At 32.6% G+C, this 18,247-nt stretch overlaps 3 protein-coding genes across 3 annotated transcripts; 2 read left to right on the plus strand and 1 right to left on the minus strand.

The window, feature by feature from the left end:
- Positions 1 to 5,908, plus strand: LOC146917182 (phosphoethanolamine N-methyltransferase-like). The gene is made up of 12 exons (XM_085718962.1): positions 1 to 104; positions 295 to 416; positions 1,928 to 2,065; positions 2,325 to 2,462; positions 2,806 to 2,949; positions 3,327 to 3,437; positions 3,554 to 3,695; positions 3,987 to 4,267; positions 4,359 to 4,520; positions 4,978 to 5,031; positions 5,118 to 5,192; positions 5,601 to 5,908. The coding sequence occupies exons 1-12, from the start codon at positions 77 to 79 to the stop codon at positions 5,697 to 5,699; spliced, it is 1,494 nt and encodes a 497-aa protein (XP_085575088.1). The 5' UTR covers positions 1 to 76; the 3' UTR covers positions 5,700 to 5,908.
- A 1,380-nt stretch (positions 5,909 to 7,288) lies between these two features.
- LOC146917183 (Vacuolar protein sorting-associated protein 26) lies at positions 7,289 to 12,259 on the plus strand. Its single transcript, XM_085718963.1, has 11 exons — positions 7,289 to 7,359; positions 7,449 to 7,541; positions 7,702 to 7,766; positions 9,273 to 9,327; positions 9,823 to 9,906; positions 10,227 to 10,311; positions 10,402 to 10,497; positions 11,018 to 11,220; positions 11,283 to 11,371; positions 11,826 to 11,925; positions 12,022 to 12,259. Exons 1-11 carry the CDS (start codon positions 7,309 to 7,311, stop codon positions 12,064 to 12,066), a joined length of 966 nt encoding a protein of 321 aa, XP_085575089.1. The 5' UTR covers positions 7,289 to 7,308; the 3' UTR covers positions 12,067 to 12,259.
- Positions 12,260 to 13,801: 1,542 nt separating this feature from the next.
- Positions 13,802 to 16,480, minus strand: LOC146917184 (Galactose mutarotase-like superfamily protein). The gene is made up of 5 exons (XM_085718964.1): positions 16,249 to 16,480; positions 16,103 to 16,152; positions 15,114 to 15,240; positions 14,826 to 14,930; positions 13,802 to 14,577 (listed from the first exon to the last, which is right to left on the minus strand). Exons 1-5 carry the CDS (start codon positions 16,361 to 16,363, stop codon positions 13,955 to 13,957), a joined length of 1,020 nt encoding a protein of 339 aa, XP_085575090.1. The 5' UTR covers positions 16,364 to 16,480; the 3' UTR covers positions 13,802 to 13,954.
- Positions 16,481 to 18,247: the final 1,767 nt, after the last annotated feature.

An 18,247-nucleotide genomic window follows, 5' to 3' on the forward strand; every position in this document is an offset into this window, starting at 1 on the left:
ATAGAAGGCAAACACCATTGATTACTTTCTTCATTTCTTTCTCTCTCATTTTTCTTCTCCATTCTCTCATTCATATATGGCTAGTTTGGAAGCAATGAAACAAGGTGAATTCTGTTGTTATAAATTATATATAATATATACATGTTTGTGAATGTTATCAAAAAGTACAACGTTGTTGGTTGATGTTTTTTCTTAAATAATGTATTATATTGCATGGATATTAGATATAATATTAGATTATACATAGATTAAGGTTACATGTATATGTAGAAATTACTGGAATGATTTTTTCAGGTGGTGAAGATGAACGTGAAGTGCAGAGAAGTTACTGGAAAGAGCATTGTGCAAATTTGTCAGTTGAGTCAATGATGCTCGATTCCAACGCCTCCCATCTCGACAAAGAAGAGAGACCCGAAGTATGTGCTACTAATTTCTATTTCCTAATCCTATATAACTAACTAACTATTCTCAAAAGAAAAACTAACTAATATACATATTTTCTCCTTAAAAAAAATACACTTTTTTTTGTCAATTTTTTCTTTTCTTTCTATATAAAGGTTGATTGATACATGCGGGTGTAAAAAGTTACTTTCCCTTCAAAAAATTAACCTATTAATATTTACCATTAAAAAATATGTGTGTACTCAAGCATATTCGTTGAATATATTTTGAGATATAACAAATTTAATAAATTGTAGCTACACCATGCCAATTATATTTGGATGGGTTGGTTTAACTTCTTAAAAAAAAAATAAACTTGCGATAGATTAAATTATAATAAGATGTACATGACCAATATGAATCCAATATTTATGGATTTGGATCATAAAGATATATTAGAGTTGACAAAACAAACTATTGATCTATTTTGAACCAGCCTAAACGGGCATCCAATTTTATCCTGTTTTATCGGCCTACTAAAAAACCCAATTTAAATGTATATTTATGGTGAGTTTGATCGGCTAAACGGTAGGTATTGGACATAACAATATAATAGAAGACAAAACAACACATGACAAACTTTTTGAGGTATTGAACGATTTTTTGTCTTGTCCAACAAGCGGTGGACAAAAGATTAGTATTTTAGACAACTTGTATTAAATATAAAGGGTCGTATTGTGGTTTATTAAAGGATAAGATTTTGTCGGTGTATGTTATCAACTTCGATCTTGAATATCTTCACACATTCATCATTTATGTATTTAACAATGTTGAATGTGTGTCTATTTTGATATACTCTATCAATTTGAATTAATATTTTTCTATTTGTGTAAAAAAAGAAACTCATATACATGTTTTCTTCCATTATTTCTCATCCTCTTTGGTGACAGATCTACATTTTACTAATTTGGGGTGGTTGCCCCCACAATTTTCTTTTATGTTGTTAATTGTAGGAAATTTTACTTTTGTCCCCACTTTATTAATGTCCCCACTACATGAACCTAACGAAGCTCATCTCAACAACAAAAAAAATCTTCTCTTGAAGATATTTTTTTTTTCATTTGTTGTATTTTATGAAGTAACTTAGTGATTAAAATTTACTTTTTATGATGGATAAGAAGAATGTCTAAAGTTCGAATTTCAGTTCACTAACAGAATTATGTTTATGGGACAAATTTTCACTTGTTTTATTTCCTTCACTTCTAATTTTTTTTTCTCATATTTAACTCTTTTTTTGGTTAATATCACCTATCATATTTTTTAACTTATTTTCTTCTTACCTCAAAGCTCATAACCGTCTCTTGACCAAAAGAAAAGGCTGTCTCAAACATTTTCATGTTCACATGTTATTATTATATTCTAAGTGGAGAACAAGGCCTGTAATTATTGATTACTATTATTAACAAGATAATAGAATATTTTATTTCTTTATTTTTATAGTCAGCGTGAATGTCTTTTGGACTCATCAATTTTAAATTACATATAGGTACTTTCTCTATTACCATCATATGAAGGAAAATCAGTTTTAGAGCTTGGAGCAGGTATTGGAAGATTTACAACTGAATTGGCTCAGAAAGCTGGGCAATTGCTTGCTGTGGACTTCATTGAGAGTGCAATAAAGAAGGTAACTACAGTCTCTTGATTACTGCTATAAATATTTAATTGATGTGTGAAATGACATTGACACATCTGATTACATTTAATTTATCAATTTCTTAAATTATCCCTATTAGACATGTTATTGTTTGTATCGTGTTCGATGTCCGTGTCTGATTCAATGCTTCATAGCTACATATTTATGATTGATATTTATCAAAATAAAATTGGTAATACTTATATTTATTGTGAAACAATTCCCTGAATATCATACAATATTTTTGCAGAATGAAAATACTAATGGACACCATAAGAATGTCAAGTTCATGTGTGCTGATGTCACATCTCCAAACTTGCATATTTCTGAAGGATCAGTTGATTTGATATTTTCAAATTGGTTACTCATGTATCTTTCAGATGAAGAGGTAAGTTTTTTGTTTTTCTATTAAGGCATAGAATTTGTGGATTTGGATTAAATAAAGTCAAAATATACACAATCAATATATCTGGACCGTAAGATCAAAATCTAATTATTCATAATCCAATTTTCTATTTGAATTTGATTTAGTGAAATCAAAATTTCAACCGTCTAATCTTGATTCAATGTGCTAACTACGTGGTATTTTAATCATAGATGACTCAAATTGAGAATTTTCCATTTTTGTCCCTTAATGTATGTGTCAAATTTAGTCATACATTATACTAATATTAAAATTGTTTCCTTGGCATTACTTTTTGTTAAGTCTTTTATTTTCCCATTAATTTCAGGTTAAAAATTTAGCTGAAAGGATGGTCAAATGGTTGAATGTTGATGGATGTATATTCTTTAGAGAATCTTGTTTCCACCAATCTGGAGACTCAAAGAGGAAATACAATCCAACTCACTATAGGGAACCAAGATTTTACACTAAGGTTTGTTCTGAGTGTAATTATTATTCACTCTTAGTCTTAAAACAATTGTTTGATTATAGACGTCGACTTAATTTGGATTCGGAGAATGTTGTGACTTTTATTTTATGGAGATTGACCAGTTAGATTACATAAAAGAATATGAATTTAATTTAGTTATGATTAAAGTCAAACATGTTTAATAATCGGACGATTATGATTGAGCTGACGATTATGTCAACGGTATATGGTTGTGAACTTTGATGGTAAAGACATGTTATAAGGGAAAGGATTCAAGTCAATAATTTAACCAAATTGCCATTCATATATAAGCCTTATTTTCTACATTTATTTTGTAGAAAACCTTAATTTTTATCATTATCCTTCCCTTTTTCATGTAGGTATTTAAAGAGTGTCATATGAGTGATGATAATGGGAACTCCTTTGAGCTTTCTCTTGTGGGATGCAAATGCATTGGAGCATATGTTAGAAATAAGAAGAATCAAAATCAGGTCATATGAAAAAAAATTCTATCTATTTCTTTTAACTATAATGATCTAATATTTCATCTTATCTTATTTAATTGACATACAATATTATTAAAATAGTAACTCTCTTTGTCATGCAGATTTGTTGGATATGGCAAAAGGTTAAATCACAAGATGATAGAGGGTTCCAACGGTTCTTAGATAGTGTTGAGTATAACCACAAGGATATCTTACTCTATGAACATGTTTATGGTCAAGGCTTTGTGAGCACAGGAGGACTTGGTAAGAACAGTCTTCCTCGATGATAAACCGTCGATAATAATGATCAGATATATTAATATCTAAACCATTTATTAGAATTCTTACATATCCAACGACCGTTATTGATGGTTCACTATGGATCACGGTAACTCTAAATAGCACTTTTAGTCGGACGATGTCTTTAGACCGTCTGATTTCATGTCGATTATTCTAACTATAGTATCAAAGATGCCATTTGTATTTTTTTTGAATCAATCATGCATAGAAATTTCAAAGATTTCTAACATAGAAAAGTGCTTAATTCTTGAGCAGAAACAACAAGGGAAATTGTGGCAAAGTTAGGACTAAAGCCAGGTCAAAAAGTACTAGATGTTGGTTGTGGTATTGGAGGAGGTGACTTTTACATGGCTGAAAATTTTGATGTTGAGGTTGTTGCTATTGACCTCTCCATAAACATGATTTCTCTAGCTATCGAACGTGCCATCGGACTCAAATACGCAGTAGAATTCGAATGCGTTGATTGCACGAAAAAAATGTATCCTGAGAAAACATTTGATGTAATCTACACTCGCGACACGTTATTACACATCAAAGTAAGGAAGATTTTTATTTGATATGCTCCAAAAAAAAAAATCCCTTTTTTGTAACATTTAGTTATTAAATGTTCTATGAATTTATATATAGGATAAACCAACATTGTTCAGATCATTTTATAAGTGGTTGAAGCCTGGAGGTACACTTTTAATTACTGACTATTGCAAAAATGTTGGAAGTCTTTCAGTAGAATATGCAGAGTATATAAAAAAGAGAGGATACTACATCCATGACATGAAAGCATATTGTCAGGTATAGTACCTTGTTGTTAATGTAATTATATGACTTTTCATTTTAACATACATGGCTAGTTTATTACATATTATAAGAAAATTTGATGTGTAATAATTTAGGGATTCATTTTGAGATTTGAAAAAAAAAATAGTTGTTGTGTTCTATGAAGCACAGATACGGACATGGACACTGAACACGATACAGACACTGACACACCGACACCACTAATAATTTAAGAAAATCACATAATTCAGTGTAATTACATGTGTTGGTGTCGTGTCAGTGTCGGATACGACACGTGTCTGACACTGGGACATGCTTAATTCGAGGAGTGTCTGTGCTTCATAGTCTATGTTTGTTTACTTGAAAATCATATTTTTGTAGAGAAGTTGTTCAATATAAACTTTTGATTTGAAACATTTTTGAATTTATTTCAATTACATGATATGCTACTTATGTTCTAAATCATTCACAGATGCTTGAGAATGCTGGATTTGATGATGTCATTGCTGTTGATCAAACCAATTTGGTTTGTCACACACTCCTTATTACTTTGTTTTATACTACACCATTTTATTATCCTTATGTTGTTTTAACAAATTTTGTTTGTTTCAGTTCTTGAAAACTCTACAAATGGAGTTAAATGCCCTTGAGAACAAGAAGGTTGATTTCATTGATGATTTCTCTGAGGTGAGCTTCTTAATGCTTTGGACATGACTATTTAGAATGCATTTTTTTATTAAACTCTTGTGTTAACTCTTAAAAGAATTATGCAAGTTTACAATTTGGTGATAAATAGAAGTTAACTCACATATAAATTAACTATATATTTTTTTTTATAAAGTCTAAGAAAATTGGTAAACTCTCAATTTTACTAACGTGTTTAAGAGTCGAGTCTATAAAAAGTAACGACTTGACCTAAACTCTCGATTTTAATAATCTGTCTAGGAAACAATAAACAAAAAGTTTCATGGTTTCGGTACAAATATTTGACTTTGTGCGAAATTAAATCGAGGAATCAAGGACGGTTCGATTTTAGATGTACTTGTTTCTTTTAGTTTCAAAACAATAATTCATTGTTGAAATCTTCATTTTTAGGATGACTATAATGAAATTGTTGAAAGATGGAAGGCTAAGCAAATGAGAGGTGTAGCTGGTGAGCAGATATGGGGATTGTTCATTGCCAAGAAAAAATGATGCTTCTTTCTTATGTTATTTCATGTAGTGTAATGAATATATTTAGTTCAGTGTGAACAACCTTGCCACTAATAATTGTGTTGTTTTTAGCTTGGATAGCTTGTTATGCTTCCTCTTTTATATGGAAGTAAATGTGATGTTCACCTATTACTATTATTATGGTTTTTATGAATATTATTACTATTATAATTTATATCATTATTGTTGAATGTCCTTGCTCATGGCATCTCTACCAGAATATCACCCCCTTGAAAGAATTGTGTAACCATTTCCTAATGGTGTGTTTCACATAAGGCACATCCCCAATGACCAATTTTCCTTGTCTTCTTGATTCATCTTTATGCAAGAATATTTCTGAAGTGAAGCAGGGTCATGTTGTAATTGAGAGATGAGGTTGGAAAGCATAGGATCAGTATCCAAGTTGTTGTTTTGGATATGCCTTGCTCCGACATATCATTGACAAGTTCGTCAATAAAATCATTTTGAACCACGGAGGAATGATAAGGTCTAAGAGTAAAGGGTTTAGTTCCTATTTGAGTGAGATTTTGTGATCAAAATCGGGTATAGTTGGTGGTAACTTGTGTGGTTCGACAAAATATCATTAAATTCGTTAATGATCGTGACAATTTCTAGAGTATTTATCAAACGGGAGAAGGTAGCCTTAAGGGGAGCAAAAACAAATTGTCCTAACTTGTCAAAATCCCAAACAATTTGTCCCAAGGATTTAAGCCATTGAACTCCCAAAATTAATTCACAACAAGCCAGGGGTAAAACAATTACATCAACCATGACCATTGGAAACCTTTACAAATATAAGGGGGGCCTCAAGTTGGTGACCACCACCAGTTGTGACAGACATTGTGGTCATTGATTCCAATTTTCTACCTAGTTTTCTAGCAACAACTAGGTCCAAAAAATTGTGTACTGGCACTACCAAGGAGGACTTGTAAATGTGTTTTGTGATGTAATGCGGTAACCCTACTGGTTTGGTAGATGGAAATACATGTGAATGCTTGTAAAAAATGTTGGAGGATTACCAAATGTAGGGTTTGGAAGGAGCACACTCTCATATCCCAAGTCAATACTACTAGGCCAACCCAAATGTGTTAGCATATGTTTCTTCTATGATTTCTTCCTCTATTGGTTCTTACTCATCCAAACCAAATATAAGACTATTAATTGGATGAAACCCAAGTGGATCTCACAACTTTAAGTGCGATCTATTTCTAAAGTGTGAAACACACATGAGTTTCATCTAATAAAAATGTGAGTGTTAAGAGAGATAATGATTTTGGTTTGGCGGTGGAAGGGTCAAACTTCCGTTTTTAGCTTTCGTGGATGTGAAAAAACGAGGAGGAATTTCGGCTTTCACACTAACGTGGTATTCTGCCGTGAATTCGCTTATTGTGACATCTTATCCAACACCCAAAATGTTAGAAAAGAATGAAATGAATGCTCATAACATTTAAAAACGGTTGTTATTGTTCTCAATACAAGAAATTTAAAGGGACTAAAAGGCAAATAAACATAAATATGAAAATTGCAATTAGGGACAGTTAAACCTGTCACACTTTCACGCCATTGGAAGCATCAGACAAAGCTTGAAGCCATGTCTGTTCACCTCAAACTCTCTCGTCCCAATCGTATCTATCGCCCTTCTGTATAACTCTCTCTCTCTCTCTCTCTCTAGTTCATTATGTATGTATAGAATGAGACCCTGAAATTTTTCTTGATGATCTGAATTTTCAGGAACTTCTAGAAGGAAAAATCATTGTAAAAACACAGTCTTCAATTTCACACTATGGAATTCGTCTTACTATCAAAGGATCTGTCAACTTACAGGTACCACTCATACAAAATAATTATGTAAAGATGAAAACTTTATGTTAAAAATTTATTCCTTTTGCAAAAATTTGATTGACCCAATTGAATTTGAACAAAAGGCTATTTGAATTTGTGCTTGATAATTGATGTTAGATTTATTTTTTTGATGATTTTGAAGGTTCGTGGTGGATCAGCTGGGGTTGTTGAGTCATTCTATGGTGTTATTAAGCCAATCCCAATTGTGTAAGTTGACAAATTACTTCTCAAAGTAATTGTTTGTTGTACATTCATAGGGAAATTGCTAGTAGTTTAATAAGGCTTTGGTTGGGTATGCAACTTAAATAAGTGTTTATAGCATAAGCTTTTATCATATAAGTGCTTATGTATTAAGCTATTTCTAAAGCAAAATATAAAATGTCAAAACTGTTTTTATTTAAGTTATAAGTTGTTTTCATAAGCTATCTTAGAGAGCTTATAGAAATCAGTTGAAAATTGCATATGAACATGTCATAAGTTTCTGAACAGTCATGCAAATGCTTATGCTGGTAAATAAACTCAAATTAAGTCAATCCAAACAAACATGCCTACTAGTATTAGTTTACATGAATAGTATAAGTAATTTTACACAAAAATCTAATCAGGATTAGGCTTCTTTAAAGTGAGAAATTCACTTTAGAGTTAAAGTGTATAATATTGACCGTTGATGAACATTTATCAATGGTTGATATTACATAAACATGTATAACCAATGTAGTTAGGATCGAGATCCTACGTAGGATTGGTCGGCCGGTGAAGGAACGTAACACGGTTCGTAAGTAGGATCGGTAGGTTGCTGATAGTGTTAGGATATATAAACAGAGAATATAGAGGAAGAATAGAGGAACCAAGCAAAAAAAAAACACAGAAAATAGAGGAAAAACAAAGAAAACAAGCAAAAAAAAAAAAAGGAAACGGGAAAAACAGCAAAAAACAGAAAAAATAAAGCAAAAATGAACCGGAGTGAAGTCGAAGCACGGTTGAGGTGCCGTGGGACGTAGAATCGTAAGATCCTACGAGCCAGCACTCGATCCTGGCTACATTGTGTATAACAAATCATGAACTTGTTGAAATATTGAATTTGACTTCTCTAAAGGGAGTAAAGTGTAAAAGTGAATCAATCAAAGATTGTTATTTCAACATATTCATGATTTGATTACACACATGCAGTATCTACCTCTGATTTTTAAATCAATGGTTGATGATGGTCACTTTAGAGAAGCCGGATCCTGAAATATTAACTCTCTATTTTCTCACTTTACTCTGCTCAATTTAGAGGAGTCAAATCCATCTAAGTGTACGTCATCATCTTACAATTCTCATAAACAAGTATCAAGTAGTATCATTATGATGTGATCAGATAGGAAAATGTACTTAAAAGAAGTCTTGGTAAAATTTGTTTACACCGAATGATTAATTATTAAAATTAAATTCAATCACTAATTGATTAGTGAATATTTTAGATTATGATTCATCCAAAGATTATGCAATGTTGCCTCTTGAAAACCATATCAAGTCAGTATTGCTATGTTGGGAGTCCTATTTCTTCATCTAGTTAAACTATTCAATTTTGTTATTGATTTTCTTTCATTTCACATTTTTTGTCAAGCCATATATCTAATTAACTAACGTTTTCTACCATATTTTAGTCTTTTTGGATGAAAAACATAATAGGACAAGTGAACATGATTCTTATGATTGTCTTCTAAACAGGAAAAGGACAGTTGAGGTTCAATCTTCCAGAAAGATCGGTTCGGGTACAACAGAGGTAATATATCAATTAAATGAATGCAATACTGTCTTCTTAAAGCAGTTTCATATGGTGTGATTTCTTAAGTAGAATTTTTTCTAGTATTTCTTAAAATTAAATCATTTAATTGCTTAGTCACAAAAATAATCATTTAATTGCATACCATTGTCAATAAATATCAAAGCACAGATTCTATTTGTTGTTGTCTACTGGATAAAAAATACTGAGCTACTCAAATTCCAAATTCTAGTTTTTCTATGCCTTGGTTTCGATTGATGCTTTAATTGCTGTTATGTTGTATTGAATAGCTTTTTCTTTCATATATGTACATGAGTTCACACAATTTACTCGGCATTTCTTTACCAATTATTTTTTTAAACACTTTGATATCGATAACATACTGTTTTTATCAGCAAAGCTTAGGTATTATATCTGCAAATTTCTCTGTTTAATATTTGGTTTATATAACTTACTTCCTTGTGTTCATTGTAAGTTTTGCAATCTGTATGGCAGATACCATTTTCATTGAATCTTAGACAGGACGAGAATTTAGAAAGATTTTATGAGACTTTCCATGGGGCAGATATTAGTATCCAGGTAAAAATGTTATTTGAAAGTGCTTTGTTCTGCAAGTTTTTTGTTAATCAGTAGTAATTGAATTTGGTACCCTGGGGTTAACAACATTCACACCACTGCGCACCAACCACATGTGCTAGTTCCCGGTGGTGCTTGTTGTGCAACTGATTGTTATGATGAAATTATTATTTTCCTACCATTGTTTTTTACCTTTTTTTTACATCTTAAAAAAGGTTAATTTTGATTTACTGTCAATTTAAAACTTAAGTTAATTCTTTCATTTTTTTTTTCTTTTTAAATTTCACAAAATTTAGCCGCCTGGTGATTGATAGCTTCTATAGTATTTATTGACTGTAGATATAACACGTGGATACCTGCATAAATCACTATCAGCAACGACGGAGTTCATTATTGAAAGTGATAAAGGTATAATTTTGTTTCTCTCCTATTTTTTATTTTTATGTATTTGTGAATGATTAAATTACTAGTTTCTCTTCTGTCGGTGGAAAATTTCAGGTGATCTTCTGCAAAGACCAATACCTCCAGAGATGGTCATCTTTTACATTACTCAAGACACTCAACGGCATCCTCTTCTTCCTGAATTAAAATCTGGTATGCTGATTTATCTTCAAATAATGTACACGTTCTCCCAACCTGACTATAAAACATAGAAAACAAATTAGCGCAATGTTTCATGCCTAAAAATTTCAATTTGTAACTCTGATTTTATATAACAATATTAATTTTGTTTTACTCGTAAGTGGAAACTTCAGTAGTTGTGTACTTGAACAGTTGAACTCTATTAAGGGTCTGTTTGAATTGGTTAATTTGAGCTTATTTATTGGCATAAGCAGTGATGAGATTGTTTGGAAGAGTTTATGTCATAATTTGTTTTCGGATTATTTTCTTAAGCTCTTCAGGATATCTTATGAAAAACTTGATAGTTTATACGAGAACAGTTTGACTTGATTTTTGTCATAACTTATACTTAAGGACTTATATGATAAACACTTATACTATAAGCACTTGACTAATTTGTTTATCCAAACATGGTCTAAGTGAAACTGCTGGTTTCTTTGTATGGATCAATGGAAAAAGTTTATGGGACTCATGTGAAGTTATTGTTGAATAGGTGGATTTCGGGTGACAGGAAAAATATGTACTCAATGTTCTTTGTCTAGTCCTCTTAATGGTGAGCTAACTGTTGAACGATCCACCGTTCCAATTCAGTCAATTGACATTCAGTTATTTCGCGTTGAATCCATTCTTCATGGAGAAAAAATTGTGACTGAAACCTCTCTGATTCAAACAACTCAGGCAAGTGATGCTGGATTTGTATAAGAGCATGTCACACTTTTCAACAAGTTGTTTATTCTTTTTTTTTTGTTGTTGAGCAGATAGCAGACGGAGATGTGTGCCGTAATTTGACTCTGCCTATCTATGTAATACTGCCCCGTCTTTTAACCTGTCCAACAATCTTTGCCGGGTATGTTTCTCGTTCATGAGGATATTCTTCTAATGTGCATTTCATAGAGTAAATGATATATCCGTAACTAATAACTAAACACACACATGTACCTGCGCACACATGCACACAATGACTCTAAATTGTTTTGACACAAAGGGTGTTTGGAAGAGCTTTGTTTGGATTTATCTTATGACATGTTTGGAACTTGGAAAGGCTTTTGAAAATAGCTTATGACATCTCCATAAGTAGTTATCTGCTTATTTTCATAGGTTTCTAGGTTTTGTTTGGTCTGACTTATTTTTTACTCCTCTTCTTAAAAGAAGTTAAGCTAAACATTATTTCTAAAAAGATCTTAGTTAGAAAAGGAACTCTTGTATATGCAACTTGTTTGAGTTTGGACTTTGGCATTTTTCATTTCATGAATATGGCAGACTGAATCTTAAGGACTCATTTTATTAGTATTTTCATGCAGCCCCTTTTCAATTGAGTTCAAAGTTGCAATTGTTATAACCTTCCAGTCAGAGCTATCTAAATTGCAGAAAAAGTCTGATTCAAGAACTCCACGACTCTGGGTAGGTGTATCTACATTTTATCCTCATTCTCATCAGTGATCAGTCTTCACTAACATCGAAGAATCATTTAACAATTCTCTTGTTCTGAATTTTCAGCTGGCAATGGAAACGTTACCGCTTGAATTGGTTCGGACAATGTAAAGATAATACTGATGTATGGTTTCTCAGAATAGGACTTGGCTTGAACTTGTGGATAATTATTTTGACTTACCAATTCATCATTTCATTTAGTTGAGTGTATTGGTTATATGGCTCCAGTTTCATAAAATGTAATCAATGTTAATACTGCAACTTTTCTAGATGGTCTATATCAACTTGAAATGTTGATGTCAAATAAGGTGATTGTTGTTTTGTAAGCATAGCTCAGTTGGCAGAAATGTTGCAACAACTGAAGTTTTTAAAAGCACAAGTTTCAATTAAAAGTTTTTTCATAGCAGAATTAATCCAATCTACAAAGTTTTGAAATAATATATAACTTAATACAATTTGACATCTTTTTTGTAAAACATAAAATATTTAAATACAATTGAGGAATCTAAACTGTAGACACTGCGATCCGGCTTCAACGACTTTATAATGGCTTAAACCTGAAAACGAAACAACGGAAAGGGATGAGACACTACAATCTCAATGAGTTCCTAAATTCGGGATAAAACATATATCAAAATATAATATAATATAATATACGATACAATACTTTTACTTTATGATGAAATTGCCCTTGGTAAATCAACATAAACTTATTCCATATCAAACATACTTTGTCTTTAACTAACTAACGTGTGCACACTTTCTTGCGTCTGCTGAAACACTCGGGTGTGGGTTACCCAATGTGATCCGTTCTGCCGATGTAGTATGCTATAAAAGCTTTTCAAGCGGCTCCCCACTGCCTGCCTACACCGTAACTGACACCTAAGACTTTCCTCTATGCTCGGAGAATTGTCTTAGCTTCTAATTTTGCCCCCCTTTACCGTGACACTGTCTAGTCTTATAAGCTCTAAAAGAAAATATGAATGACCTACATTTGAGGTCCAAACAAAATATCATAAAGACTTTTAGGTCCAAACAGAATATCACTTAAACTCTCAATTCATTTTTAGGGTCCCACTTGGAAATATCAGTTTGATTTTTAAGTCATTCACATTGGTTTGCTGAAGATAGGAAATGGGAAAGAAGTTTCCTACTTGGTAAAATTGCAGAGCCAAATAAAAGAACATTGGTCCTACTAATAATAGAATGAAAACTAATGTTTGGTTCCTAGTTCAGGTTGCCAAAATTACCAAATTACCCTTACCATTTGCTTTAATCTCTTATATGCCGTTAAAACCCTAATTTCTATTTAGGTTTGGGATATTATAGTTGCATTATGCGAGTGTTGAGTTTGAACTTCAAATTTCTCACTTATTCACATTTAAGAAATGTATTTAGTCATTAAACTTGATTAAAAAAACTTAAGGTGGTTGTTGGTTGTTACAAGCATTTCTTTAAATATGAATAAGTTGTAGAAAATTAAAAGTTCTAAAGATAAATACATGCGATGTCATATACAAGATAAATACATCCAATGTCATATACAACTTAGGTATTTTAATATTTAAATAACACAGCAAATCTAATAAGTAGTTCCTCTATCATTTCAATTATGCCAGCTATCATCACCCCCTCACTTCTATTATAGATTATAAACAACAATGTGGTATACATTAAGTTATTCAAAGTAAAATATTTGCATTTCACAAGAGCCAAATCTAATCCCTCAAGTCATGCTGGATTACATGAACAACAAAATCATTATTAAAAAAATGAATTTTTAGCCGATTCAATTTGCAGTATGATGTAACATTTAGGAATTATAAAATAAAAACAGCTCATGATGTGCTCTTAAAACTGAGTCTCTCACAATCAAGACAATTATTTAAACACAAGTAACAGTTCAGTAGCAACCAGAGTTCATGTTCTAAACCATAATAATAAGCAGAACATGTCTGTCTTATTTATTTCACTACTCACTCCAACTCTCCAACAATGTTTATTCAGTCGAAAACTCAAACAACATAGAATGCTGATACTTCTCGCCAGGTTTAACAACAATGGATGGAAAATTCGGTTTGTTTACTGCATCAGGGAATCCTTGTGTCTCAAGACATAATCCGGCATGCTTTCCATATACAGCTCCTCCTTTACCGGTTACATTGTCGACATAATTTCCAGTATAAAATTGCACACCAGGTGCATTGGTCCACAAGTTAAGTACCCTTGAACTTGATGGATCCCTTACTTTTGCAGCATGCCTCAAACCAGCTTTCTCTTCGCCACAATCAAGCACGTAATTGTGGTCATATCCTAATCCAACTTGATTAATGGTGTCACCTATTCTCTTCTCAGATGTGAAATCAAAAGGAGTACCCTTCACAGGCACAATTTCACCGGTTGGCACGGTGTTCTGATCAACAGGAGTGACATGATTAGCCGATATCTTAATCGAATGGTCGAGTATATTCCCTGAGCTATGGCCAGCTAAGTTCCAATAGGTATGTTGAGCTAAGTTAATGATGGTTGGCTTGTTCTTTGCGACTCCTTCCATGTCGAGCCTCATGGTCGTGCTTGAGGTGAGAGTATAAGTTGCAGTGACAGTGATGTCGCCAGGATAACCTTGTCCGGTAGAAAACAAAAATCAGATTAAGCGAATGGAAGAAAATATTGAATGCAAGCAATGACAATGACACTGACACGACACGAAGACGCTGATAATAATTTGAGAGAATAAAAGTGATTGTATGTAACCACATGTGCCAATGTCGTGTTGGTGTTGAGCACTCGGACATGCCATCAATATGAAGTGTCAGTGCTACACAGTTCGAATACTTAAAAGTGAAAGGGAAAGAGGAAATAAGCACTACCTTCCTCTCCATCATGACTGTCATACTTAAAAGTAATTGATGGAGTTTCGCCTTTTTTATATTCAAGTACATCCCATACCTTCTTATCAAACCCAACATTTCCACCTGAAATTTGGACACATATCAAGAACTCAGCTAGTGAAAATCATAAATTGGTGCAATAGAGAGATTTAAAACTTGAGAATTAATGCAGTTTCATAATCAAGCACTTTGTTAGCAAAATATTATTTTTCGTTAGCATAAAGCAGCACAATAAGAATAAAGACTATTCATTCATAGAATAGATACCATGGAGAGTGTTTGGGGCTTTGTTGAGAGGCAACGAGTACTCAACCCCATCAAGTGTAAACTTTCCATTCTTAATCCGGTTTGCAACCCGACCCACAATGCAGCCAAAATAAGGAGCTAGGCCTTTCTGCTTGTAACAAACCACATAAAAATAAATTAATAAAAAAACCAGCAAATCAATCATGCCAGAAACTAAAAACTATACATTGATGCATACATATACACATACACAGAGATACATCTATACATAAATGTCTCTCTGTGTTGTTTGAAACTGCCGTTCACAATCGTAATTGCGACTGACAATTAAATTTGAAATCACATCAATCACATGTATTGATGTATCTACAATTTTTTGCAACTTTAAGAATTGGAATAACATTGTATTTACAGTTTTAAATATAGGTCTGTTTGCAGTCACAACCAGGGGTTTTAATTAAATACTTAAATAGAGGTCTGCGACCACGATATGAGCTGTGATATAAAGGTTTTTGATGTTGTTGAAACAACAACATGACCACAATTGAGGCCGAATCGGCCATATTTGACCATGATCAAGGATCACAACGCAACTGCGACCTTTATTGCGACAGCTATCTAAAACCATCGCAAGATTAAGACTTCTGGGACCTTAGTGACCGTATCACAATCACGATTGCAACTGCATTACGCACAATTATTAATGCACTATTTTTTTTAGACAGACACGGACATGTCCGATAAAATTGAGACAATGACATAATTCAATGTAATCACATCTGTCAGTGTCGAGTGTCGTGTTTGTGATCGGTCATGCCTTCGATCAGAAGTGTCAGTGTCACAACGCTTTACATTCTAAAATCTTGTTTATGATTATATATACAATTCTAATTTCTCATATCAATGTTGAAAGCTACAAATAAGGTAGAATTTTGTAAAGGGAAACATAACCATCAATGACAGAAGCAAATCCAATCACAATAAGAGTTTTTTTTTGGATCAATTCATACCTGATAGGATTCAACAGAGTCAAGGCCAAGAACAACATCGGATAACACACCTTCATGTTACAAGGAAAAAAACCATCAAATCATTGCCATGTCAAAAAAAAACAGGAAATTTTGAAAATTGAGAGAGAGAGAGAGAGAGAGAGAACCATCTTTGCCAGGAACGGAGAAGGAGGTGATAGTGCAACCAAGATTGGTAACAAGGAGTTGCATGGTGCCATTGTTGAGTTCAAAGATCTCAGGTTTTTTGTTCTGATCCGCCATTGAAGAAAGAGGGTATGTGAAAATTGTGATAATAATGTATTGAATTGAATCACAGTTTTGTTTGCTGAGTCAGTTATGTCACACTCTCTCTATCTATCGGATAAATTAAGAATGTTATGTTCCATGTGTTGCCGTTACGAGGTTCTTGTTACTTATTCTTAACGAGTGTTGATTTTTTATTTTTTGTCGGTTATATTTGGATTGTTATTAAGCCCTCCCTCCCAAATTATACCATAGTAAAAACACAATAGATACACTTAATTTAGGTACTCAAACAGATGAGATTTAGCATGTTTCAATTACTCTAACTCAACATCTTACACAAAGTCCTTAATATTAAAAAAGTGTGGGTCTCATTTAAGATTGGAGATCTTAAATGAGACATTGAGTCTTGTATGACTCTAAAAAAAATTCTCCTTAATAGGATATCTAATTGGTACCAAATCTTCATATAAATATAATAATTTTGAATATATTCATTCTTTAACGATGAAAATTAATTACCAGCAAAAACACAATTATCCTCCATCTAATCATTTGACACATCAACAAATTGTCCGATAGACAAAAATTGACCGTCAACAAAAATTATCCTCCATCACAGTTATCTGATAGTCTTTCAACAATTGTCTGATAGACTTAGATATTTGGCAATGCTGAACAAACGACTCACAACATTATTACAAGTGCCAAACCTCTGCTGAAATTGTTCTGCATTCACTTAGAATTTCTGTGTCTCAAAGTCATATCTTAGAAATTCTTAAGTCCATTGAGTCTGTATCTGATTTGTATTGTGAGCACCTCTGATTGTATATCAAGTGTTCAACCTTAAACAATTTTCTGTGTAATTTTGTTTAGTTAGAAGTCTCTTGCAGTTGTGCTTGAGCAGGAAGTCTCTTGATTGTGTTCTTGAGCAAAGGAAGTCTCTTGCTTGTGTGCTTGAGCAAAGGAAGTCTCTTGCTTGTGTGCTTGAGCAATTGTAATCAGATATTACTCTTAGTGAAATCTCCTTGGAAGTGCAAGGGGGACTGGACTACTTCCGGATTGTGGAAGGAACCAGTATAATTGCTTTGTGTCGTTCTTCTTCTCTCTCTCTGTTTTATTCCGCAGCATTTAGATTTTGATTACCACTTCAGAAGCTGTCTCACTTAGCTTCTGATCAAGTGTGTTCAGTTTGTAGGAGAAACGAAGAATTTTCCAAAACACAATTCAACCCCAAAAATCAATCTAATTCTTTAAAAATTATCCTCCATTCTTTAAAACAAAAATCAATCTAATTTGACGCAGTCCTCGACAACGATGTTATTTGATAAAAAGAGGATCATCTGATCCTCGCACAACATTAAGTATTACGCCAGTTTTATAAAATATATATATATATATATATATATAAATCTATAGAACCGCGCTTAGCTCGATTTTTGCTCTTAATGACATAATTTTTGACAAAGTTTTATGAAAGTGTTTTGTTGACATTAATCAAAGTAAACTAAAACATAATAGATAATGGATTGAATTTCAATAAGTATTCCTCGTATGTTTCCTCTTAATCGATTGTACACTTTTTATATATTTGATATAACTCCACCTATCTCTCAGCATACGTCTCCATCTTTGGTTAACGATGTGAGACCTATTAAACCAACTAACTTCTGATGTGTTAGTGACAAAATAGCTGATTGTTTCAATGGCATACGCGTATATAGTATACATGAATATAGACCTACCTATTATCTCTAACGTGATAGCATCTACACATAATTTAAATCATGTCCTTTAGATGGTTAGACTGACTAGGCTCAAACTAAATCAAAATATCAATTGCAAAACACTACATCATCGGCAAAGCATATAAATCATATAGAACCATCCATATTAAGAGTA

This window comes from Medicago sativa, chromosome 6 (assembly GCF_051527215.1).
Source record: "Medicago sativa cultivar Bolivia chromosome 6, Bolivia_mono, whole genome shotgun sequence".
Classification (NCBI taxonomy): domain Eukaryota; kingdom Viridiplantae; phylum Streptophyta; class Magnoliopsida; order Fabales; family Fabaceae; genus Medicago; species Medicago sativa.